The sequence below is a fragment of the Macrobrachium rosenbergii genome, chromosome 39, assembly GCF_040412425.1.
Source record: "Macrobrachium rosenbergii isolate ZJJX-2024 chromosome 39, ASM4041242v1, whole genome shotgun sequence".
Lineage (NCBI taxonomy): Eukaryota > Metazoa > Arthropoda > Malacostraca > Decapoda > Palaemonidae > Macrobrachium > Macrobrachium rosenbergii.
Window position 1 is genome coordinate 12,866,065 of NC_089779.1, and position 26,268 is coordinate 12,892,332.

Sequence of the window (26,268 nt, forward strand, 5' to 3'; positions counted from 1 at the left end):
CATGAAGCTTTTAGTCGATACCGTATACTATTTGGGCTTAAGTTATTCCCTCGTTATAGTGAATTAAATTGTATTTGTGGCTAATATTTGTAAACACATTATGTATAATATATAAACACTTAATTCACGGTGGTATCACGTGAGTATTTACATATTGCTTTGATAGGCAATATGCAAGACCTTGCGTGTATTCTGTCCCACGCTCCATGCATAATACCCACAATATTACAACAGACTAAAATAATGGAAAGTGAATAAGAGAAACTTTGGTGTGAGTATTGGGTGTGGTCCGCACTTGGGCTTCAGATCAGGCTACATTGTACTCCGTGAAACCGTGAGGTTTCAAGTGGCTAGTTCGCCAAGTATTGAGGTTGATTCCCGTAGACTTTGGTAGCCTTCGCACGGTAAAGCCAAGTATAAAATTTGTAATTTTTACAGATAAAAAAAAATTGATGAGCCTCAAGTACCCGCGAGAGACTAAAGTAATGAAATCCCGTCTGCTGTACCTGTAGTGTAAGTTGTTGGATGCAGAAGGATAGTGTAGAAAATATGGCCGAATTCCTTCTTTACAAGTAGATTAGTCCCTGAACTCACGCATTGTAAAAACATACCCACATGTAGTTTTGTGAAGGGCTACACTTCCATTTCGTGTGTAGTTTCCTAGTAAACAATAGCTGTCCTCATTGAAGCGGCTGTTAAAATGGAACGTAAATACGCGATGTCTCAGTAAAGATGTGCATCTTGTGCATGCTCCAGTACATGGGAGAAGCCATGGGTAAGGGGGTAGCAGGAGCATGTGGTGCCCGACAGGGAGAGTATGAGGTGGCCAACGAAGAGCAGACGAACCATGAAGGATTGCGTTCCCGCCATGATTGGAGATACTATCTTTGCTGTAAGTTGAGACTGAGGTTGCCACTACAGTACTGTTATCATCTTAGTGACTGTTTTGCAGAACAAGATGTTCCATGGTCTTTCATGTTGTCACGGATTAAAATTGGTTATCATTCCGGCACCACCAGTTATCCTAAGTACAGTAGTTTGTAAATTGTTTTGTTAGATATTAAATGATTAATGGTCACGGTAAATATTGTTGGCACTGCTACCATCTTAATGCCATTCATTTTTAGACAAGGGTGTCGTATATTTTTTTTTTTTTTTTTTTTTTGTTGGAATCACAGGTGAAGTTTTTGTAGGCCGTTTTTACCCTTTTTTTATACATTATCTTGTAAGTTTTAATGGTTAATTGCATTAGAATTTTTTCCACTGACAGCGCATGATAGATAAACTGAGGCTTGTTTGCATTCTGATGGAAAATCAATATTTATTTTGTTTTTGTATTAGAGATTGAATATCAAGTAGTAACTATGAATATCAAGTAGTAACTGTATGACTCGGAGGAAAGTTATTCTTAATGCCTAGATCTTTAGATTAAATTTAATTTAGTCTGTGGTTAGACTTTTAGTATTTTTTTTCTGTTTTTTTTCCATCAAGTTAGGCCAGAGAGCTTTATTGTAATTCTTTAAAAAGAATTGATATTGACAACTTTGCCTTTAACTTACTTTTATATAGAATAAACTCCTTTGTATATGTATCATAAAATATTTTTTTTCAAGTTTATTCCCACCTGCCTTTTTATATTATATCTGATGCCCAGTGTGTAATTAGGCGTGCCGACGTCTTGTAAGTATATGTTCAGTGAATAAGATGCTTTGTAGGCTATTTCTCTTAGTGGACAGAGAAGAGGGACACAGTGCACGCCAAATGCCAAGTAACACCTGTGTGGTTAATGCTTGTATGATTTCAGTTTACATATCTTGCCATGCAACATTGAACAGGTAACGTTTTATTTTATTCACAGATTTTATATTAATAGCAGTTCGATGAGAAACGTTGTAACCTTTCAAATCTCATGTTGAACTTCTACTAATGTAGTGGCAATTTTTCAGAGAGGTTAATTGTTTTTAATTTTTTTTTTTATTAAATAAAGGTGAGGCAAACCACTAAGATAAGTTGATCACTGAAAAAGTTTTGTACACTTTTTCTTGTGGAAATGATGCAAACAATCACAATTTTATATCTTGTCTGAGTTTTCTTTTGTATTTGAAATAAAAAAAATGCAAATTCTCGACAATACTGAACAGTTTTATCGTACCAATACTGTAAAAAGAAATGCAGAGTATCCTGGTGTGATAGATTTTAAAAATATTTAGAGTTAGTACGCTTTTCCGTTGTAGTTCAGGATTTTTGCAGGTCCAAACCATTTAAATTTTTTAGATTTTCGTCTTTTTAAAGCCTCTCGATACCTCATCTCTCCACCAATTCCTCATTTGTAATAAAATCTTCCCACCACACTTGAGTCATGAAACTCGCTATTCAGAATCTTCATTTTCCTTGTGAGTCCCATGTATTTGCCTCATTTAACAGTAGTCTCGCTATGTATCTCCATATCATCCAAGCTGTCGCACTTGCTTCACAGTCAAGTATCCCCAGGGTAACGTTTTCTTCTTCAAAGACTTGTTCGTCACAACAGGGTTCTGAACTCCCATTTCTTACCCATTTGCTTTTGTAATGCATTTGTCACCGAAAATCTTACTCCATGTATATTATATGTAATTTCAAGCACTATTTGGGATACAGTTTATTACGTTTGGTACTCAGTACAGAGTTCACCCCTGCACCTTTTCTGCGATAACATCATGGCCACTATCCTGATTGTGGGGAGGTCCGGGGCCAACGCGGCTTCTTTGTGATCAGTTAATGCTTAAAGACTATCCTGACTGTGCTTTTACCTTAGCTTCCTTTTCAGTCATCATAAGCTTTTGTAGTGCTTATGTTGTTTAACAGTCTTCTCTGGATCCCTCTCTTCTACCTTGTAAATAGTTCCACCTCTTCGGAATCTACTGTTAACATAGGTATTGTAGGACTGCTGCTGCTGTTGATCTCTCTGGCATGAAGCCAAAGTAACAGTTATCGATTTTAACTATTTTTCCAGCCTTTCTGCTGGCACCTTTTCCATTGTTTTTGTAGGATGCTGAAGCAATCATAACTGTATTTTACACATTGCATCGCTTCCCCTTCCTTTGTATACAGTTGTTGTAAGGTTATATACCCACTCTTCCTTTATGAGGTTTTCATATATTGTAATAAGCAGATTCCCTATTTTTCATATTCTGAAGGTTAATCTAGTCAGCTGTTATGTTCTTTATAGGTCCCTCTGTTATGCCCACATCTTCCAGGTCATGGTTACTTATTCAGAAGACTTATAAAATATTGCACTGCCCCTATCATTCCTGTTTCTCCTTATTTTCAACTTTAATTTCTCCAGTTTCATCTTTAAATATACTTTTCCCGTACACATAGGCCTATTTTCCCTTGTCCACTTTACTATCTTAAGTATTCTTTCTTCCTTCTGCCAATTCTTTGCCCCTGCCACCTGCTTCTGTTCCTCCCTCCTCTTCCTTCACACATCTTTATCCTCATCCCTGCTGTCCCCTCATAGAACTTGATATGGCTTTCTTCTTTTCAATTGCCCTTTGTATATCTTTCTTCCATCTTTTAATTGGTGCTGGGATGAGTGGCATAACTATTTTCTGGCATTAAACTTTAAATCGTAAGATAAACAATGTACAGTCTCCTCTCATATTGAAGAAATTACAGCTATATACAAGCAGTTCCAAAATACTATAGTACCTGTGTTTTGTTATTTCTCTTTGAAAGATTCTAGTCTCCATTACATTTTAGATGTTAGATAGTACAGTAGGCTACCTGAATCGGCAAATAAATTGCAAATAGATCTAGAGAATATTATATGAATTATACAGCGTTGCTGGATTTTGTTTTCAAAGCTTGCTAAATGCACCAACCATCTTGCCATAATTTCAGGAAATTTGTTTTTAAATAGAATACCCCATCTATAGAGTACCCTGCAGTAGCCTATAGTATCACATGGACATTATAATAAAATTTACTCATAAGGGAATATAAACAGTTTCCTTTTATTGAAGGAATATTCCTCAGTGCAAGGTGGAACCAGTCTTTGAAACTTGGTAACAAGGGAGTCAGTTGGTATTTAAGAGGGGCTGTTGGGGGAGGGGGGGAGAGTGGTAGGAATACCCTTCACTCACCTACTGTCATTAAGCTCTTTTTCTTCAGCTGATGTTAAGTGTGGACATCTCTTAATGCACTTTCACAAGGCTGAGTTATAGAAACCTTTTGTGTTTGTTTATGAATGCATTTTTTTTCACTGAATAAGTAAATAGAAAAATAGTAATAAATAAATAAATAAATAGAGAAATAATAAGTACAAAGGCGGTGCGTGGTGAGTAGGGTGCATGAGTGGCCACTTCGTGTCTCCTGTAGTTGTTGGCCCACACAAGCATTGTAGTTCCTGTACAGATAGGATCTTCAGTCATCTCTCCCCCAGTAAAGAGGGTGTTTAGTGGTCTCCCTCACATTGAGGGATGTTTTGTGGGAAGAGGAGGGACAAGAAGCATTCACTGGCTTCATTGGTTGGGGGTGGGGAATACTGATCCTGATACGCCCCTTTCCACATTTTTTACCCTTATGGTACATGCAGTGATGATAAGTTGGGTACCCAGGCTTCCTCTGCCTCAGGTAGGACCCTGAACTTTATACAAAGCTCATTTTTACCTACCGTACAGATTCTCTCTTTTTTTCAGGAATGTTGTCATCATTTGAGTTTTATCAGAAAATGTGGCATTCCTTTAACATCTCAGGGAGACTATCCTTTTCAGTGTTCCTAGACCTCTCAGCTGTGGATAAGAGAGAGGAAACTCCAGTTCCTGTTACTTCATCCAGTAAGGAAGTTGACCCTCCTGTAACCATTGTACTGTCCAAGGCTAAGACTACAATGACAATGTTGCCTAGAACAGTCATGCACTGAAGGTGACCAAGTAATGAACTAGATGAAAGGAAAAAAACATAAGTGCTGTTCTTCTACCTTGACCACCTCCTTGTCAAGTTATTCCTCACCTTTATCTTCATTTTCCTCCGTTACCAAGAAGATGATCTGCTTCCCCGTAATCACTCCCCCACCTGTGGCGTACCACTGACCTTGGGGTTGCATTCACATGATGGTGCATGTGCCCATTCACCCATACCCTTTACTAGTTCAGGTGAGGGCCGTAAGGGTCGGTTTGAGCATGGCTTGGAGCTCTGCTTTGGGTAAGGGTCATCCTCAGCCAGAGGGGCAGTGAATGGTGTAAGTGGTATTGATTGTGCACCACTCTCCAGGGAATGGGCACTGGAGCAGAGTGGTGCATATACCTCCCTTGGGAAGGGACTCAACTTATACTAAGGATTTGATGGGACCAGACAGTCCCTCATCTCCATAACGACAGAAAGACAAGTTGGCATGGCAGTTTTGTGCATTTATAAGTTAGTGTTATTTTCTTAGGGAGTCCTCAACAGCTCCACACCTAGCCCCAGTCTCATTGAAGCAAGACCCTTGGCCAATTGGGCAAGCTCTTTCCCTGCCAGTGATGTGCCAGAGAAGGTTTTACATGCCAGAGAACTCTCCTGAGATGTGGCTGTTCACAATTGCATCTGAGTATGGTGTGGGTGCACATCTGAATGGCTCATTCATATTGGGTCTGTAGGAAGAAGAACCACCTCATCTGAATGTTGAACTTCTGGAAATTTTATGCCATTTGTAGCTCTGCAAGTTTTCCAGGATTGTCTGGACATAAATTGTTAAGTAGTGCTGATAGGCAGCAAATGCCAAGAAGCAGGGGGGGGATGGTTTCCCCCCTGCTCTTTGGTGAGTTAGCAAGGCAGAGACATGAATGGCAGTTTGCCATGCCATCAAGCTGTTGGCCAGATACAATCTGGGAAGGCAGAATGTGGTGGCAGACCAGGTCAGCTGTTGGGTTCAGGCAGTGGGTCTCCACTCTCTCTTATTACATTGAGGCCATTGTAGATACGTAGGTTGATGGTCGATGTTCTGTTCTCAGATTCTGGGTCCTTGGGAGTGATGGAAGATGCCTTCCAACATCCATGAAATACTTTGGCTGTGTGCGCCTTTCCACTGTTCAGCCTGATTTATCTGGGGATCAACTGCTTGTTGATCACACTCGATCTCGGGTACCCCTTTGGCCTCATGCCAAGTGGTATTCCAATCTGCTGACCCTCTAGGTTGAGGTGCCAAGAGAGATTTTCCCATGGCACACACTCCATCAGCCCCACACATTCTGAGGCAACATCAGAAAGTTCACTCCCTCCAGCTAATTGCTTATAGGTTATCTGGAAGATACTAGAAGAGATGAGGCTTTTCTTGTAGGACCGCAAGGGAAATGTCTGGCTACCTCCACTGTTCCCATGTAAATGTGTACCAAGAGAAGTGGGTTATACTGTACTACTGTATGTGATTGGTGTTGTAGATGGTCTGTTCAGCATATGGTGGACTTCCTAATGTACCTTCATGGGGACAAGCTTTTCTCAGTTTTGCTGGTGAAAGGCTATCACTAAGCCTTAAGCCAGGTATTCAGACCGAAAGGTATAGATTTCTCTTCATCAGCAGAGTTAGAGCTTTGTCTTTCAGAAGTGTTTTCTCTCATTCCTTCAACGAGGGGATGGGGGCAGTAGAGCTATATTTTGAGCAAATCGTTCGTATTAGCATGATATAACTGCCTTCTGACTTATGGAACCTTTTCTTGAGAGAGATTCTAGACAGTCACTCAAGCTAAGGGCTCAGCTACTCTGGCATCCCTTTGACAGACCAATTACGAGGTTGCAAGAGTCGTCGCTCCCCGTGCTCACAAATGTTTCTGGGATAGTGACATTTCTGGTGGGTTTCAGTTTCATGTTAGTTGACAAGGACAGCCTCCCACCTAATGAGTGAGATTCTTATATAAAAGGCATTGGTTTATATTTCCATGTGAACAGCTAACTTACTTTTTTAAGTTAGAGTAATTGGCATTTTTCCAAGGTAGACAAACCAGAGCCCTTATCTTATTTCCCACCTGAACCACCCCACTTTCTCTCTGATGTTGAAGGAGAAAGTGCTTGGGGATGGCGGATGAATGAGGGGTATTCCCCAACTGATTCCCTTAAAGCTGCCAGTCAAAAACCTTGTCTGTATATATGTAATGTAATGGGTGTTTAGGTAATTAAATATGCAAGTCTGTTTTCTCATGTGGTTAGAGCATTACAGCTGCCGTGTGGAGTGTCATACTGTACTGTACTAGTTATAAGGTAACTGACATTTTTAGTTAATAGTAACATGTTTTTTGTTGAAAGAGCAGTTATTGGCTCTTGTGTGCCATTTACACGTTATTATGTTATGCTTCACAAGTGCTTAGAATGTTGTAATTTGTATTTTGCATGCTTGTCATCCACTCCATGGTAGAAATGAAGAGTAGCCTAATTAGTTTTTTGTGAATGAGTATGAATAGCGTAGTTTAAACACTGATTATATCTTGCTTAATGCGTCTTGATAATGTATTGCACATGCGTTGTGATATAAGTTATTGATAATGATTTTTTATATTTTATTCAAACTTTTACCCTGTGTTAGCTTTTGGTCTTCAGTATGACTCATACAACAAACAACAATGAATTATTATTGTTATTTTCAACCAAGCAAGCTCTAACCTTACACTGAACCATTTTCTCTTATTGGAGCTTAGAACAGACGTGAACGTTTAAAAAGGGTGAAATTCACTTTCAGCTAAAAATGTAATATCCTTAATGATTTTCAAAGCAGCAGAATGAACTTCACCATCACTAGTTACTTAAGATGTGTTCTACGTGGTAAAGTTTGTCATGCATGGTGTTTACCAGAGGCTTAATTTAGACTCTAGGGGAAATACTGTAGTAATAGGATTTTACCTTTCATGATGCAATAAAAATGATTAAGCCTTGCAAACAGTCAAAATTGTAATTTGTCTTCATTTAATTTGATCTCCATTAGATCAGCACAAGCCCAACCTGTCACAGATGCAGTAGCCTTCATTGTTATATTTACTAATATTGTAACGCATAGAACTTGTACAGTATATGGTGTTTGTAACTCATCGGAACTAAAGCTGCCACAATCTTCAGGTATAAAATTACCATTTAAGTGCAAAACTATTTTGCTTTTTGTAATTTGATATCAACTTCTTTATTTTTGCAACCACTGATGTTAGCCCAACAATTACCAGTTAAGTGTGGTCTTGTATTTCTGTAGAACACAGAAAAAGGGGGTGACTTGTGAAACAAGCAGTTAAAAATTTTGGGAAGATGTTCACCTTTAGGTTGGTGAGAACATTTCTTTACTTTAGGCCACTTGTTAAATATACTGTATACTGTATTTTTAAGATGTAATTTTCTCTGCACCTAACACTTCATTGATTTTTGGATTTGGATTTGCAAGCATATGATAGAAGCCAGTTTTAAATTAAAGAGCTGTGAACTAAGATTCAGATTTTTTTTTTGACAACTATTTTATTAATATTCAATGCAATATATATATATGAAATATTTGAAAAAATATTGGGTAATGATACATCTGTGCACTACTTTAAAATTTGTTAAGAGCATTTCCCTTTATGAGGCTGTGTTTATGAAAAAATGTTTCACCAAGTAAAAATAAAGAAAAATTTACTTACAAAGCAAAAGAGAAATCTTTGAGAAATATACATATAGTAGACAAAGTACATTCTGATTAAGTGTTAAAGTATTGTATTTTTTATTATTTAACAAGGAAGATGGATCTGATTAAAAATTAGAAATACATACTTGTACAGGCTACAGATGTATCTTTTCTTGGCTGGAAACTTTGCTGCTCATTCTTTAATGTTCACTTATTTTTTTGTGATGAGAATCCTAAATTTAAAAAGCTGGCATACTGTATTTCTTTAAAAAAATTACTGTTTGGTCATGTTTGTAAGAAATATAAGAAAAAATTGCCACTGTAATATTTTGGGAAAGAATATTGCAGATTTAAACCAAAGGTTATGCACATTTCAGTGCTATTAATAATGAGATGACATCATCGAATAATATACTGTCAGGATTACATGAGCATGTTAAATTAACCAAATTGGCTTGTCAGACAAAGGTATGACACATATGTATCCTATTCTATATCATATATTTTAAACATCATGAAAACCACAATCCATCATAAGAACTTCAAGTAGAGATATCAGTTCGAATTACAAATGAAACCACTTTTGTATAGGGCAGCAGGTGGCACAATAGAAATGCTCAGGCAACATTGTATTTTCTTGTTTTATCTAAGAAGTGTCTCTGAAAGCTGCTTTGTTGTTTTTTTTTTTTTTTTTTCTGATGTTTACCTTTAATCTGATGTGACACTTCTTTCTATAAATTTCTCCTAATTTGGTCAGTATATCTTGATCTTAAGATTAATTATATATTCTTCAGGTTTTCCATAGGAAATCTTCAGGTAATGGACAGCCACAGACATGGTTGTGGCTATGAAAGGAAATACAATAGACCTAATCGGAAGAATAAAAAATAACACATTATTTTACATATCTTGATTTGCTGTAGTTCTTTCATGGGTATTTCATATAAGTAATTTTGTATTATCCCTTGTCTTACCTCTTAGACATGCAGTTGGAATGCTTTCACTGACCAGTCCCTCTTTTACAGGTTTCAGCCAAAGTGGCAGTCGTGCCGAACGGGGAAAGATGGTATTTCTACATGGTGTGCTTTACTTGGAGATCATAGAGGGGAGAGATCTTCCTGATGTTGATACATCTTGGTTTCGCTCATCCAAAGATGTCTCTGATCCCTACGTTACTGTGGACACCTGCTGTGGGGGAAGAAAGACTTGTCGTATTGCCAAGACATCCATCATCTACAACTCCCTTAACCCACAATGGGGAGAAAAATTCCGCATCGAAATGTGTCATGAAACAGAATCTTTGCTATTTACTGTTAAAGATTTGGATCTGGTCAAAATGGAGTGCATGGGTTTCATGAGTATCCGTGCTGAAGATCTCCTCCAAGAAGAGCCTGTCACTGGTTGGTTTCCTCTTATAAGTAAGGATGGGATGCCTCAAGGCTCCCTGAATGTTGCTTTAAGGTACATGTCATCTGAATCAATCACCCGATCAAACGAGGTTCCAGACACTGTGTTTCCTCTGAGGGCTGGTTGTAAAGTCAAGCTTTATCAAGATGCGCATACTCCTGCCATTTCTCCTGTCACAGATGTTCCTGCTCCAAGTGGAGATCCTTATGAGCCTCCTCAACTTTGGATTGATATCACAAATGCCATTCAAAATGCTCAGAAGCTCATCTACATTATTGGATGGAGTGTAAAGACTGACATAAGTCTCATCCGGGAAGGAGAATGTGAAAACCTTGGTGATATATTGAAGAGAAAGGCAGAACAAGGTGTGCGAGTTATGGTTATGGTATGGAATGAAGCAATGAGTACAGATATTTATACACCAGGAATCATGGGCACACATGATGAAGAGACAAGAATATTCTTTGAAGGTACTGAAGTGGAGGTATTTCTAGCCCCTCGTCAGAAGAATAAAGGCAAACTGATGGAAAATAATTTTGTAGCCACTTTGTATACTCATCACCAGAAGTGTGTGATTGTAGATGCAGAAATAGAAGGTAGCGACAAGAGACGTCTCATTGCCTTTGCTGGTGGCATTGATCTTACAGATGGTCGATGGGACACGCCAGAACATCCACTGTTCAAAACTCTACCTGAGCAGCACCAACATGACTTCTACAATGGAGTTTGTACGGCAAGTGTTTCAACAGGACCTCGTCAGCCATGGCATGATATACACATGTATGTAGAGGGTCCTGCTGCAGGTGATATTCTTTCCAATTTTCAAGAGCGCTGGCGTCGACAAGCTTTTGATCGTGAGAATCGACTACTTCCAGTAACAAGAGATGATTTTGAATTGGAATGGGAATATTCCGAGGAAGATTCTTGGAATGTTCAGTTTTTCCGCTCGATAAACTCTGATTCAGCTCTGTTTGACACAGATGTACTAGACAAACTCCTCACTAGGAAAGGAAGACTTTATGAGAATTCCATTCAACGTGCATATATCCACCATATCCGTAGAGCCAAACGTTTTATTTACATTGAAAACCAATATTTCTTGGGTTCTGCCCATAGTTGGTTAGTTCATGATGCAAAGTGTCCCCATCTTATACCTATAGAACTCACAATGAAAATTGTCAATGCAATAAAAGCAGGTGAAGACTTCAGAGTGTATGTAGTTATTCCAATTCATCCTGAAGGTGATCCTACATCATCTGCCGTACAAGAAATTCTTCACTGGCAGCATCGTACTATGGAAATGATGTACCGGAAGATTGCAAAGGCAATTCGCAAAGCCAAGATTAATGCTCATCCTTCAGATTACTTGGGTTTCTTCTGCTTGGGTAAACAAGAAAGTCCTGATGAGGTTCCAGAAGGATTAGAGGAACCAGATCCAAGTTCTGTATCGGGAAAAGTCCGTGAATCACTGCGTTTCATGATTTATGTTCATTCTAAAATGGCAATCTTTGATGATGAATACATCATTGTTGGGTCTGCTAATATCAATGAAAGGAGCATGAGTGGTAACCGTGATTCAGAAATGGCAGTTGGAGCATATCAGCCAAAGCACACTAAAGAAGAATGTGGTAATGATGAGATTGCTGGAGAAGTTCGTTCTTTCCGTCTTGCATTGTGGGCAGAACACTGTGGTAATCATATGGAAGAACACTTGAGCCCAGCTTCATCATCTTGTATGGCAGCCATGAGAGATATGGGTCAAAGTAATCTTGAAAAGTTTATCTCACCTGAAGTTGAGCATAATGATTCTCACTTGATGACTTACCCCTTAAGAGTTACAGACGATGGTCATGTTCAGGTCCGTGAGGATTGTGAAAAGTTCCCTGATACTGGTGGTTCAATTATTGGGAAAAATTCAAATTTCCTCCCCAATTCTTTAACTACTTAAAATAATGTATTTTTATTGTTATGGATTATTTTGGTATGTAATTCTGTCACTAATGTTGTTGCTATGTGTTCCTGAGTGTCTGTCTTGAAATTGGTAACAAGAGGGCAGATGTAAGGACAAAACATACTACCTGTATTGCAATATATTGCTACTTAAGGTATATGGCAATTCTCTATTTTGTGAGAAATTAGTCTTTTGCCTTGTAACTTCAATACAAATGGCCTTTATTAAAGGGTACAAACTCTTAACATTAGACTTACTTCTGAATTCAAAAAGTTGTGTGTTTATTGTCACAGAAATACCCTTGTAAGTCGTAAGATAAAGGTACATTTGTCTGGCTATGTAACTGATGAATCTGTCATTTTGCTTTTACGTTAATAAGTACTGTATGGTTTTGTAAATAATTTTATGGACTTTTATAAAAAAGTTCCCTGTTTTTATTTTATTTAAAATTTTTTCTCTGATTTTATGTGGTAGCTATGTGATGGTTGGAAAGCAGTACAGTACAGTTCTTTATTTACATTATAAGCAGTACAGTACAGTTCTTTATTTACATTATGTGTTTTGGGCTTATTGAACGTTGTATATAATACTGAAAATTTGACATTTCATAATCAAGTTTATTCTGACATTTTCCCCAGCTATCTGGACTGTAAAATAAAGTAGTAAATGCACTTTTAACTTTCCTGAAGCAAGACAAAAATGGATTTTTCAGGGATTTTTATGGTACCCTTTGTTTAAATCCATCACTTAATGGCCTGTGGCAGCTTACTGGTAAATAGGAATTTAGTGCTTTTTTTTCACATAAAAGTGTTGATAAATTATCATGGTAAGTGACAGTGCCATTGTCTTTTTATTCTTGCACTAGTCTTGGTGTTTGCCTTTTTGCATATGCCTGCTATGTATACTGAGTGCAGTAAATGGATAGTTTTATATTTGTAAGTCGTTTTTGAACTTTATTTTTTATATCCGTAAAAAAATGAAGTGTATATATTATGCATGTTTTTATCATAGAGAGCAACTAGCAGCAATAGAGCGCTTTTTTTATATTGTGTACATAAGCATAATTGTGAATTTTATATACTGTACAGTATACATATTTTTCATTTTTTATTATTAATAAAGCTTGTGGATTTAATGGCATTTGAAAACACACAATTTTGGGTATACCACTTGAAAACCTCTATTAATTATGTAGAGTATAGATATACTTTACTAATGTCATGGTTTAGTGCATTTTATCACTTTTATCATTTTTCTACCATTAATTTGCAAATTTTCTTGACAGTTTGGAGATTTTTAGCCTTCAATTATTCCTTAGAATGAAACCCAACAACGATAAGTGTAAAATTATTATAAAGGTTTTATGTAAATGTGTAAAACTTTGCATTCCTAATACAAATACTTTTTTTTTAACCAAGCTGTGTAAACCTGAAATTTTTCATCATACAGTACTGTATTTAATTGACATCATGAAATAAAAACTTGGGAATTGGACTGATAACTCCTAATATCCTAGCATGCATCTTTACTGTACCACATTAACTTTTCAACCATAGCTATTAAAGTTACAGCTATCTGCCAGTTTCTTAAAGAGGTTATTGTTCTGAGCATAGTACAGGGTGGTCATGTCTAAGTTAATTAACTCTGTCCAATCCATTGATTAGACTTGTAAAAGCAGGTGCCTTTAATACAGTAACTTACAGTAATTCGATGATATTAACATACCTACCACTGCAGACTGGAAGGTTAACTAGAGATGGAAGAGTTGCACTAATAGTTTGCTTGTTTGACATCTTTTTATCTGCTCACTTTAAAGATAAAAGCAAAGTGGTTAATTTTTAATATAATGACTAAAAAATTAGTTTTTGTTCAGGCAAACTTCAATTTGTTCTTTACATTTTTCAAAATATTACAGTATTTTACTAAAGTGTATATTCACACTCCTGTTTAATTTTCTTCTTAACATAAATTTCAAGATTATTCTCTTATATTTTCTAGGAACAAAATTGTAACTTACATATACTTGCCATAAAATAAGCATGAACAAATCTTAAAATTTTCATCTGCAGTTCAAGTTTTTTCAATCCAGATGAATCTCTTTCACCACTAAATGCCAGAACTGGAAACTGACCTGAAAGAATTCAGTATGTTAATCAGTAGGTGAAAAATGCAGTAAAATGCTTAGTGCCATTTTTGTCTCCTTAGGAGTGTTGATGAACATTCCTTTTTTTTCTTTGTACCAAATTTAGTTTATCATCCTAGGAAGAAATAAGATTTTCTTTAACTAAGCAATCAGTGTGGCAGAATGTGGTTATATGCATCAATATTACCATATTGCTGTACTATGCATGGTTGGGATGCAATGTGTTTACATTTTATATTGTACGATATTGCTGCTATCTGATAGAGAAACTGCATTTATTCTTTAAAAATGTCTATAAAGTTTTATCTGTATCCCCTTAGGGGATAAGTAATTTCAAATAGAAATTATTTAAATTTTAAAGAATTTATGATAACACACTAGCTCTTGGTTCTGTTTCAGTCACTCTTGAGCCATTTTGGTGCTGACCATTGTACAAGATTGTTGTATTAATTAAACAGATAGAATTTTTAAAAGTGATTTTGGTGATAAACCTGATCTTTTCCTGTTTTTACTCTAGTTACTGAAAAGAACATAAAATGTTAACAATAACAGATACAGGTTAAATATTTAATATATGAAGGTCTTAATTATATAAAGACAAAGGCACTGAACTTTGAGAAGGGAGTCACTGGTGTATGTCTCCACATTGCAGTAGAGAGGTATGGCAGCAGTGAAGGTCAAAAGTTGTTTGCCTAATCTTTTTTTGGCTCCCTGCTGAATTGCACTCTCTCTCTCTCTCTCCCCATATATTCTACGGATTCTCCTGTGGCTCGCCAAGGGAGGAACACTCGTAAGGATAAGTGACCAGCTTACGCTCTTGAACATTGCCAACCCAGGTGCACATGTCAACCTCTTCTTTGCTCGTGGTTTGCCACTGTCTGCTCCTGCTTTGTTGGGAAGGCTGGGGAGCCCAACATCTCTACATTTTTGGATCACCTAGCTAATAGGGTTCTTCTATTTTGCTTTCCCTGCTGTTCCAATCTCCACTATGGAGATCAACCACACTAAGTCTCCCATAGCGACTGTTTTACCTGTGAAAGATACGCATGTCTGCTGCAGTTCCTGCTTCATGCTTCTTCCTCCTCGTCTCTTATGCTCTTTTCTTCCTACCATCAGAAGAGGAAGAAGGCGCTTAGGAGTCCCCTCACAAGAAGTCATGCTGGACTTTGTGCGAGTGCCATCCTTATCCAAGAGTTAGCAGCAGTATTCACTCACCTTTAGGCGAGATGATATCTGCTGTAAATAGGGCTTATATGGGGGGTTCCCGAGTGCTCTTGGGACCTCGAGTCTTCCTGCAGCTTCTGAGACCAGAGGACTGTATCGCACTTTCTCCTGTACCTAAGCAGAAATACACAAAGTAGAGTTGGCACTACTCTCTCATCTGGCTCGTATTTAATCTCTGGATCGTGCTTGTGGAGATGGGATTCATGTGACAGGCCACCACTGCCCAATACCCAGAGAATTGGAATAATTTGTGTGCGTGATTGCCCAAAGCCTCAGACAGTTTCTTTGAAGGGACTGTTGACCAATTCAAAGCTCTGTGCTTTGGACTGGTGACAGCCTATCAGGTGCCCATGACAGTGTTCGCCCTAGTATCAGCTTGGGCCCATTCACTAGGGATACACGTGTTGCATTACCAAAATGATTGGTTAGTTCTAATGTCCTCAGAGGTGCAGTTGCTCTGGAATGAAGACTACCTTTTCTCATTTTACTGTGATCCACCCAAGCAGCAGGCATTTACCTTGATCTTGATAGATATGGCAACAGCGAGAGTCTTCCAGTAAGATTCTCATAAAAGCAAGCTTTGGGAAGTGACAGGCAGTCCCTGTCACAGCAGGAAAAAAATAGCTCTGGTTTGACATGTTCTCCTTGGAGAAACTCATGCTGCATACATACCTCTGCATGTGATCACTGGCAGCTAAAGAGGCAATTGGTCAGCTGCAGATGACAACTCTTACCAGCTCAAGCCAGTGAGCCAGGAAGAGAGGGAAAGTTTTGCTTTTTTGGCTAGATGACAGGAACCTTGTAGTGGGAGTTCCCCTGAACTCCCCTCCTCCCAAGATCATGTTTTCAGATGCACCAAAGTGAGGATAGGGCATATACCTGGGAAGTCTTTCCACCTCGGGTGTGTGGACATAGAACAAACCTCATCTGCACAAGATTTTAGGTATGTAAGCAGTGCTGTTAACCTTACAAGCAATCTGAGAACATGATGGGTCACCTGTAGTGTTGAGTGACATTATTGCTGTGGTGGTGTACACGAACAAGCAAGTGGGACCAGTTTCCATTCACCTCTGCCAGTTATGTGAATGGGTGGTTCACCAAATGTTTGGCAGACCAGCTCAGTTGCCAGAGGCAGATGGTGGCGTAAGACTGGTCGCTACATCTTTGTGGGGGAAATGTTCTTTGACCCTTACCAGACCCATGGGTTGCCCTGGAGGACACCTTCCAGTAACCCTGAGGCAATCTGTATGTCTATGCCATTCCTCCAATCAGTCCAATTTGGAGTGTGATTCTAGTCTCTCAATTACACAGATAGCTCTACATTGGTCCCATGCTAAATGGCATTCTGATGTCACAGCATTTCTGTTCAAGATACTCGGTGATTCCCATTTAGCCTGCTCTTCTCTGTTAGCCACATGTTTTTAGGTAGCTTCAACTTGAATGTAACAGAGTGAGCCATCTTCTCCAACTGGTGTCATATATGGGGTCTCTCTCTGGTTTGAGCTACTTTGCAATAGATCATAGACTTTCTCATCCACTCTAGTTGAGACAAGTTCTTCAGTCCTTGCAGTGGGGCCTATTGCTCTGCCTTGAGCCAAGTCTTTCACTGGATGGGCATGGATGTCCCTTTTTCAGTAAAGTTGTCCACGTTTATAGGAGGTTCAAACAGTTTTGCCCACCTCATTGGCTTTGGCTTCTGGAGTGGGATGCAACTTTCCAACAAAAAAACTTACGAGAGTCATATAACCCTTGGGAGAGAACTTGGATTAAGATCTCACCTTCAACATTTGTGATGCAATTATGACTTGGACCATCAACAGATGGTCTCTTGTTTGTCACTTTTTCATAAGCTGTATTTCGGCAGAGATCTTTCACTTCACAATTGATCCCTGATCCCCTTTACCTGCCAAGAGCAACCAGATTCACTGAACAGCAGCACCAATATGCAGTAAGTGTGCCTTGCTGTTGAACTTTTCAGTTCTAGGAGTCCTTTATTCCTCACACCATTGGACTGTGGAACAGCCTCCCAGAAGATGTCGTGCAATTGGAACTTCAGAAGTTCAAGTGAAGATGCAATGCATTACTACCCTAATACTATTCTCCTTGCATTTTAATATGTTTTTTATCTATTAATTTATTTTTTCTTTTTTGATAAGTGGGATCTCTTTATGTATTTCCCTTTACCTCCTCTTACTTCTTCCTAATGAACATCATATTCTTTGGAAGCTTGAATTTCAAGTCAGTGACCCCTGTGGGCTTGTTCCATATGAATAGGTTTCATCTCCTGAATAATAATAATAATAAAGTGAGCAGGTCATGTCAGTTTCCTTGAAAATGTTAGCATTAAGACAACTCCATGGGATTTGCACATTCAGACAATGCAAGGAAGCATAACCCACTTAATGTCTCTCTGTTGGGTTGGTAAGATAAAAAGGCATGAATGAATGGGATTGTTATACACAAGATATTATGTTCTGAGATATTTTCTGAATTAAAGATGAGGTAGAGGAAAGGTATGGCTATAAAGCCATGTAAGTTCTGCCTAAAAAGACTATCACAGCTTGTGTTACGCTAGGCCAACTATGTTCTCATTCTTGGCCGAAATGAAACCCTGGAGGATGATTTATCATGAAGTAGTAAATTATTTCTTGTTTAAAAGAAAAAGTTTTGGATTCTATAGATAAAATCTATAGCTGCTTGAATTATTAGTATTTGTTAGCACAATGTGTGGGTGCCTTCCTCAGAGTTTCCCCACTAAGCTTGTGAACTACGAGCTTACTAATAAACGGGGCTGAGCAATTCCTCTCATGAAAAATATGGTTTAATATTTAAAGAATGTAGAAAGTAGTTTCAAAATTTGTGTTCACATAAGTTGCTCACCTCCTACTGTTCAAAAATTACTTGTTGATTCCTCTGACTGGTTATTATCGAGTTTGTAAAAGGTACCCTGAACCAAGTTTAAGTCAAATTGAAAATAGAGGGGAAAGTGTTAACCTTCACATTGTTCCTGATCCATGATGTCCATATCTAATAATGCTGAGTCCAGGAGAGACAGACATTACACCAGAACAGCTTTGTTCAAAGATGTAAGAAAAGGATCCAACATGGGTGCACCCCATATTGTTTTCTAACATCTGCACTCTGCAGAACATAGTGACTGCTCTAAAGAAATGTCTTGTAACTGTTAATGGCATTCACTTCAATACAGGTCTAAAATTGACATTCTAACAACCTTGAGGGCTGTAATGGTAAGGAAGTTTCCCCAGGACATCACCATTTGTGACAAAACCTTGCCCATTCCTTGCAAGTACTCTTGGTGGATGGGAGGATATCCAAGACAAATGAAATAACTTACATCCCATGACTAATAACCTGAACTCAAAAGTCGATGACCAATTCATGAGTACTGACCCCTAATCTCCTGTCTCAAGTCTTTGAAAACATATCAACCTTTCATGTTACCTTAGAACCATATGATAGGAAATCAAAGCAAAAAACAGGTTTTGGCGTATGAAAAACCTATTTTTAGCAGCCGCTTTGAGTCCTCAAAGGTGGCCTACCTAGATGATTAGCTAATCTGGGGAGCCACCAATGAAGAGTCTGACAAAACCTAAGTGGTAGTCAACAGACTCCAGCCAAAAGGTTTCTTAATAGGAACAAGTCCCACCTTACATCCAGCAGACTTTTTCTAAGGTTGGGACTTTGTCAGGTTACTCATCGTGGCCAGCTGTCTCTTCCCAACAGCACTCAATCCAGAATAAGGAAGGACCTGAGAAGATTCCTTGCACAGCCCAGATCTTTCAGCAACCACTGGAACGAAGTCTGGGCCTGTTACAGTTTGGGTCTGTGGTAGATCTAATCTTGAGATCGTGACTACAGTATAGGATTTAAAAAAGTGTGGGGCTCTCACATGCCAGGAAAAGGCTTTGTTATCGCCTTCATCTGGGATTGGAAAGATACTACTCTGTCCGTGGACCTGGTAGGGGTCTCTGGCAAACGGGCTGTCCTAACTTCAACATTCGGGCGAGTGATAATACTTATGGATTCCTCCTTGATAGATTTGGGAGGCCACACGGAGGATTGTCAATTTGGGGGAAGATGGTCACCTGTGCTGAGGGAGTGTCATACCAGCTTCCAGGGGTTATTGGCTGTCTTTCCATCTCAGAAAACTGAAACCTCCAAAAGGGACCCACATTTTGTTTGTCTTAGACATTATGACTGCAATGCTGAGCTCCTCTCAAGTCAGTAAATGCTAACATACTTCCACAATCCAGAAGTGGACCAGTTTGCCACATGCGAGAACCATGAACTTCTAGTGTATGTCTCTCTGAACCTGGACATTCAGGCAATAGCAAGAGATGCATTCCTACAAGACGGAAACAGATGGAGGACGATATTTCTTTTTCCTTCATTGTCCCAGATTTCGAAAGCTCTGAACAATCTACTAGCTTTCAATGGAACCGCTTACCTAGTAGCCCTGAATTAGCCAAACAGTCATTGGTTCCTTATTTCTTCAACAACAGGCGAGAGAACAGATTCCACTGCTGTCCTTCTTCTATCCCAGACAGGAGGAGGGGAAGTCATCTAGGCATGCTACTTTCTGAGCCATGACCTTCAAGTGGAATTTTAAATCTGGTCTACCGTGAAGATTATTTGCCTAACATTGCTAGGTACCTAGTGCAAAAACTACAGGCTTCATCTCTCCAATATACTGGTCCATATGGAAAATGTGGTTAAATTACCTCCACAATGAGAATCCAATTGAAATCTGTTAAAACTGTTTTACATTTTATCTTTTGAGGTCAAGTGCCTTACTATTTCAACATTCATGGCATACAAGGCGGCATTGGCAGAACCTTGCAAAAGGCAGTCTTCTTGACTGCTTTGGCAATCAAGAGCTCAGATTAGCATACTGGACTCTCTCAGACAAGGACAACATTTCACCACTTAAACACCTATAGTTGGCATTTACTGTTGTCTCCTGGCATATCATTCCTGGCCAAAAATGTGGACCTTTTTAAAGGGAAAATCCCCTTCTCTGATAAAGGAACTCAGTATTTCATATAAAATATGCCTGGTTCAACCAATTACAGTTTACCTAGATATCACGCCAAGCATCCCAGATGGTCCTGTTTTTCCTACACTTTTGCACAAACAAACCACTCTCTCTATATGGACTGAGAATTATTTTAGTGGCCCTCATTAAAAAGCTAGACCCTCACTCCTTTCCTAAATCGCATGACATCCAAAAGGTGAGTACAGCGTTAACTTTCTTCGGAAATGTTTCCTTCAAAGAAGTCTGTGAGTGTATGGAGTGGTTTATTAAAGGCAGTATTCCGGAACTGGTGAAGGGCAATAATCCTGCAGCCAGATCCGACATGATTGGTAAGTCACTGTAGACCCACAAGGTATAATACACTTATAAGTTTGTGTGTCTCCTGTTCTTTATTGCCAGACCCTAATGGGTATCCGGAATAAAGAAAACGGTTGATAACCTGTGATTTTACCTTGATTAAAAATTCCTGAAACACTAATCCCATGAGAATGGTGGTCATGCCAAGATATTGCTGGGAAGGCGCAATAATCCTGCAGCTAGACCCAACATAATTAGGTAAGTCACCTTTGAACCACAAAGAATAATACATATACTGTGCTGTATACGTTCTTGTGTTGTTTCCTGTTCTTTATTGCCAAACACTATGGGTATCCAGAATACTGAACATGGTTAATAACCTGTGACTATACTGTACCTCAGACCAAAATTTAACCTTGGTTGTTGGGTTTTATTTATTAGAAGCTAAGCCATTTCATCATCTGTCAATTTCTTTTGTAAGCTCCTTTGAGGACAAACAGTGACTATGCTATAAAAAAACAGGTTTTGACATAGGAAAAACCTATTTTTGGTAGCTGCTGTTAGTCCTCAAAACCACCCACTTTCCCTGATGAAGAGGCATTGGACTGGGGTGAACATTTATCTTGCACAGACCTGGCGTGTAATGAAGATAGCCGACGTATGCTGTTGTCACATCTGAGTGAGTGACGTAGTGAGAGCCAAGGCATTCACTGTAGGACAGGAGATAGGGCCCTCCTGTCTGAGTCCTTTATATTCTATCACAGTGCCACCAAGCACTATTCTGGCCGAGACCAATTATAAAAGAATTCTTTGTTATTGGTTGGTCTGTATGGAGGCCTGGGGGGGACCATGAGAGTGCAACTCCTCCACCCACCTTTATAGATGAACAATGTTCAAACATAGTAAATATGGCTAAGGCTTGGAAACAGTATTTTTAAGATTTTTGAATAATTGAATTCAAAGGATAAGACATCCATAAAGATACAGAGAAGAGCGAAGAACTTATTTACAAAATTTGATTACATTATGGGTTACTTTATTAAACTTACCTTTGATGTCAGTATGGAGACAAATACTAAATGTGTCCATCTCTTGTCTAGTAGATATACAGTTATACAATTCAGTTAAAATCTCCTGGAATGGCAGACGACTAGGCAGATTAATACAACACGGGGCTATCCTTCAACAGTTGTTTTCAATATAACAATCCAGATTTTGCCAAAATCCTCATTCATTTCCATTGGTAGTACTGTAAGTAATGAATGGGGGTGACCCTAAGAGACAAGAGAAATTGGAGCAACTTAAAGAAATGGAAGGCTGAACAACTGAATGAAGGGTAAACACAGTATCACAAGAGAATAATGCAACAAACTGCAATGTTAAGAGCAGTTTGTAATACTTTAAATACTTCATGAATAACAAACAACAGTTAATATGCACTTGGGACACGAAAACAAGTACACTGATATATGAAATATTTACTTCCATAATAAATTATATTCATAAATTCATACAATCACATACAGTAAGTATAATAAAACTGCCTCTGAAACAATTGAACTCATATTCTCAATATCATGAAGATCAATGTCCTAAGTGTACAAAAGTAATAAAAGATAATCACAACACAACAATTTAATTTGGCTAAATATTGAATTTAATAATATATATATATATATATATATATATATATATATATATATATATATATATATATATATATATATATATATATATATATATATATATATATATATATATACATACAGTACAGTATATATACTTATTTATAATAGTCAGTACAGATATAAAACTAAAATTAAATAAATATGGTGAATCAAATCACACCTAAATTAATCAAAGTGCTTACTTGTTAGACTCATAGAAAACACACAAAATTTATAGCAAGGACTTTAATCAGTCCTATAGTTAAACTTAATCATGAAAGAGTAATTAAAATACATATGGCTCTCTTTCTTTTGTCAATAACTCGTACTAAAATTAAATCACAGGAAGATGTCATGAACATCAATTCTATAATGTAATATAAAGTCTATATATATAAAATATTGTGATGCCTTTACAAGGTCTTAAAACTAGATAGTAAGTAAAAAATTTATCTTACAATGGCATGAATAACTCCCAGGGCTATCTTTTGGTCTGAGAAAGTAGATAATTTCTTAGGGTACATGATCAGTTTATGAAGAAATGCCACCAATATCTCTCTCCCCAGTTTCATTAGATTTCTGAATCACTGATTTAAAAAAAAGTCTGTGATGCTGATGGTCTTTGTCTTTTATATCCACTATCCTTCTTACTGTAAGCACTTTTTTGTCATTATGCTTGATATCTGAATACCTTTTTTCACGACTAGAAAGTGAAATGGGTCAGTGCTTGCCAAATTACATGTATATCACATCTGGATAAAGCACCCAAAAAGACAATATTGGTTGATGACTGACGAGCACAGTTTCCTCTACATAAGTAACACATCTCATTCTTTTATGCAAAAATTTATGGATGCATATTTGTACCCCGTTCCATTATACAGTATCCAGTACAGTAAAATCCCTTACTAACTTATGCATTATTTGACACAAAAACCACATAATTTGCAATGCATAACAACTGATAAAACCATCATTATCAATGAAGAAGGGATATATATATCAGTAAAGAGTTCTATCTGAACTTCAAAATGATGTAGCTTTATCTGAATATCTTGCGTATGCAGATCAATTAACTACACTTGGTGATACCTCGGAGTTATAAATATCTTCAAGTTTTATATAAAATGTGCAAATACCCTGGTAATGGATATACCATTGTTTCTAATGACATACCCTCATAGTAGATAAACCATTGTTTCTATAACAATCTCTTATTAACAGTATAAAAATGTCATCATAATGACAATCCTAAAAGCTAAACTGAAGTGAACTCCTAAACTAAGGGGCAAATCTTAAGTCTCTATACCCTTTTATTGTCGCTGTAAGTGTAATCACAACAGTTTTCATATTCTCATTTCAATTATGCATCAATGAGAATACTGTACCATCAAAATATATTTCTAAAAAAACAAGGTCTATTTACCACGAGTCCAATCTAAGCTATTCAGCATACAAGGGTAAAAACACCGACTAGAAAATGGAATGCACAACAGCTTTTTCCAAGGGATGTCATTTAATAAGGGTGTATGTACAAGGGATATCTTGCTACATTCTTCCAAGTAAAAGGACCTCGATAATCCCACCCCTATACCAATGGATGTCCACTCGGGTGGCGGAGTTACACAAAAGGTTGAAATTGCTCTTCAGTACACAGTGCTAAAAAGGAAATCCCTTATAAAATATCTGGCAAAAAGAGCTCTAACCTTGGATGGGTAATAAGACTTAAGATCTTGCACCTGAGTGTATGGAGCTTCTTGAAAGAATTAAAATACAATCATAAGAATCTTGGCAACATACTATGTTAAGTCTGACTTACGAATTACTTTCTAAAAATATGTGACTGGTTAAAGCTTTCATTAACTGGGGCTCATATATAGTATCTGTTATATGTTTTCTTTCTTCAAAGAATGACTGTACATGAATGTCCATATACAGAGCAGATATATCAGGGAGTGTGTGTGTGGCACTTCAGTGCTTTGCATATGCCATTATTATAGCTGTAACCTCAGATGACCAGAATAATTTGCTGCTAAAATGACTTCACCTACTACCTGGTTGCAAAACTATTTTACACCATATCCATAAAATTCATTTACTTGGGCACATTATAACACGATTCCTAAATCGTTTGAAGGAAATCTGAATTAAAGAACACTTCTTTCTCCCTGTTTCACAAACTGTCATTTATGCTCTGCACTTAAAAATTTAAAAAATCTTAAAGTGAATGCCGGCGACACCTTCACTGGGTATCCCTAACAAAGAAAACCTCATAAAAGTCTTGTTGTGCCATGCTAGTGAAAACTATCATTTTGTTTTGAGGTGCTTTTTCTGAGCTGTCATAACATGTTGTATGAGGCGATGGGGCGAAGAGTAGATAGCCTCAGCCAATGTAGTCCCAGGCCGAAGGGCCAAAATCCTTTCAGCTGCCACAACGACAACCTGGGCTAATTGAACAGGAGCACTGTCATGGAGAAAACCTGCAACTGAGGTTTCCATGGGCATAGTTGGACTCTCAACCTCATTATACTGGTCACCAAAATCTGAAACCGGGCTGCTACTGGAAGAGGCATTCCCTGAATTTGAAGAGTATGTGGATGACAGTCTGGAATAACTTCGGCTGACAGTATAACTTCTGTAAGTCTTTGGAGGTGATATGACTGGCCTGTACTCCATCCGCGAGCTCGTATTCAATGCATTACTGAAACCCTGCTCAGAATTGCCCAAGGGCCATTCAGTCTCTGGGCACGGGTCAAGCTGTTCCCACTGTGTCTCCCACTGGAATGCTCTGACAGCCACACGTCCCTCGCCACCTCCACCCATCACACCCCATGCCATTGTGACACCTCCAGCTAAGGTGCGAGAGAGAAGTCGCAGTAATGTTGGTGAGTAGAGATGCTTGAGGGAACACAGAGTAGTGACAGGACTGCATGGTGCTACATGGCCGTCAGGTTGTGAACGCAGATGACAGGTAATTAGTGCGAATATGACTTGACCGATGTGGTGGATGAAACAACGCTCCGAAGGACCTACTGATGTCGCTTTCTGATGCCCTGCTGAACCACGCCAGGCCTCGCATCCACAGCCAGTCATTCTGTAGGTGGTAGGGAAATGATAAAATTCAGGTTTCAATTTTATGTTATCTTCACGTTATTACCCATTAAGTGTAACAAATCACTAGGTCACCTGATGTTACTATGGTAGGATCTCATCTTATAAATCTCTCGAATTTATCTGTGGCAGCATCTCACCTGTGTTTCTTGGAAAGCATATTCTCAAGTGCTAATCTATCCCTGAGAAGGAATATGTTGTCCAGCGCTAAAGGCGTGTAGAATAACCCAGCACTCAGCATGTGAAGCAATGCTGATCCAACTTGATAGACCACCGTCCAGACGAGTTCCTCGGGAACTGAGCAACCACAGGCGGTGAGTCGAGTCTGGAAAAATAACTTTGCTTCAGTGGGCTGAAATCTTAGGCTCTTTTTTTCATAAATTAGAAAAACTCATTCTGTAGAATTTAAATTTACACATACCATTAATTCCAAGTGATACACTCCTTGTGGAACTGACAAAGAACTTCTTTGTTTCTCGGTTGGGCGAAACTCTCCATTCATAAGTGTCAATCCTTCACTTAATCAATGAAATTCTTGAGTCATTTGAAGCTAAGGATTCAGAGTCCTTTCCTGAAACTCGTTTGCCGAATATTTATCATCAATTACAAGGCTTTGCTATGTCCCGAGGGTCAGCACTGGGGGATATTATTTTGTTTACTTCCAATAGTCACTGGTCAGGTGACAATAAACCAAACTAGGATTACTGGTACAAATAACAATAAAATTTCTTGATGCAAGTAGGAGCATTGACACAATTCTCCATAAAAAGAACTGACGATTTATTTCTGGAGATTTATTTCCTGTCAGTGAACAGATAC

The 26,268-nt window shown here is 38.2% G+C and overlaps 2 protein-coding genes across 15 annotated transcripts in view; one reads left to right on the plus strand and one right to left on the minus strand.

Moving 5' to 3' along the window:
• The window catches only part of LOC136825759 (uncharacterized), a 49,017-nt gene extending 34,450 nt beyond the window's left edge, over positions 1–14,567 (plus strand). For 12 of the 14 annotated variants that reach the window (XM_067082601.1, XM_067082599.1, XM_067082591.1 and 9 more), the window contains one exon: positions 9,619–14,567. In XM_067082601.1, the coding sequence (XP_066938702.1) occupies positions 9,657–11,948 (2,292 nt within the window). In that variant the 5' untranslated portion in view covers positions 9,619–9,656 and the 3' untranslated portion in view covers positions 11,949–14,567. Of the gene's footprint in view, positions 1–438; positions 893–9,618 lie in introns of all 14 variants that reach the window. The other 2 variants (XM_067082589.1, XM_067082602.1) reach the window with 2 other exon arrangements.
• An 8,135-nt stretch (positions 14,568–22,702) lies between these two features.
• LOC136825760 (uncharacterized) overlaps positions 22,703–26,268 on the minus strand; it is a 78,829-nt gene continuing 75,263 nt past the window's right edge. The window contains exons 3-4 of the mRNA XM_067082603.1: positions 25,590–25,774; positions 22,703–25,432 (exon numbers count right to left, since the gene is read on the minus strand). Of these exons, the coding sequence (XP_066938704.1) occupies positions 24,646–25,432; positions 25,590–25,774 (972 nt within the window). The 3' untranslated portion in view covers positions 22,703–24,645. The remainder of the gene's footprint in view (positions 25,433–25,589; positions 25,775–26,268) is intronic.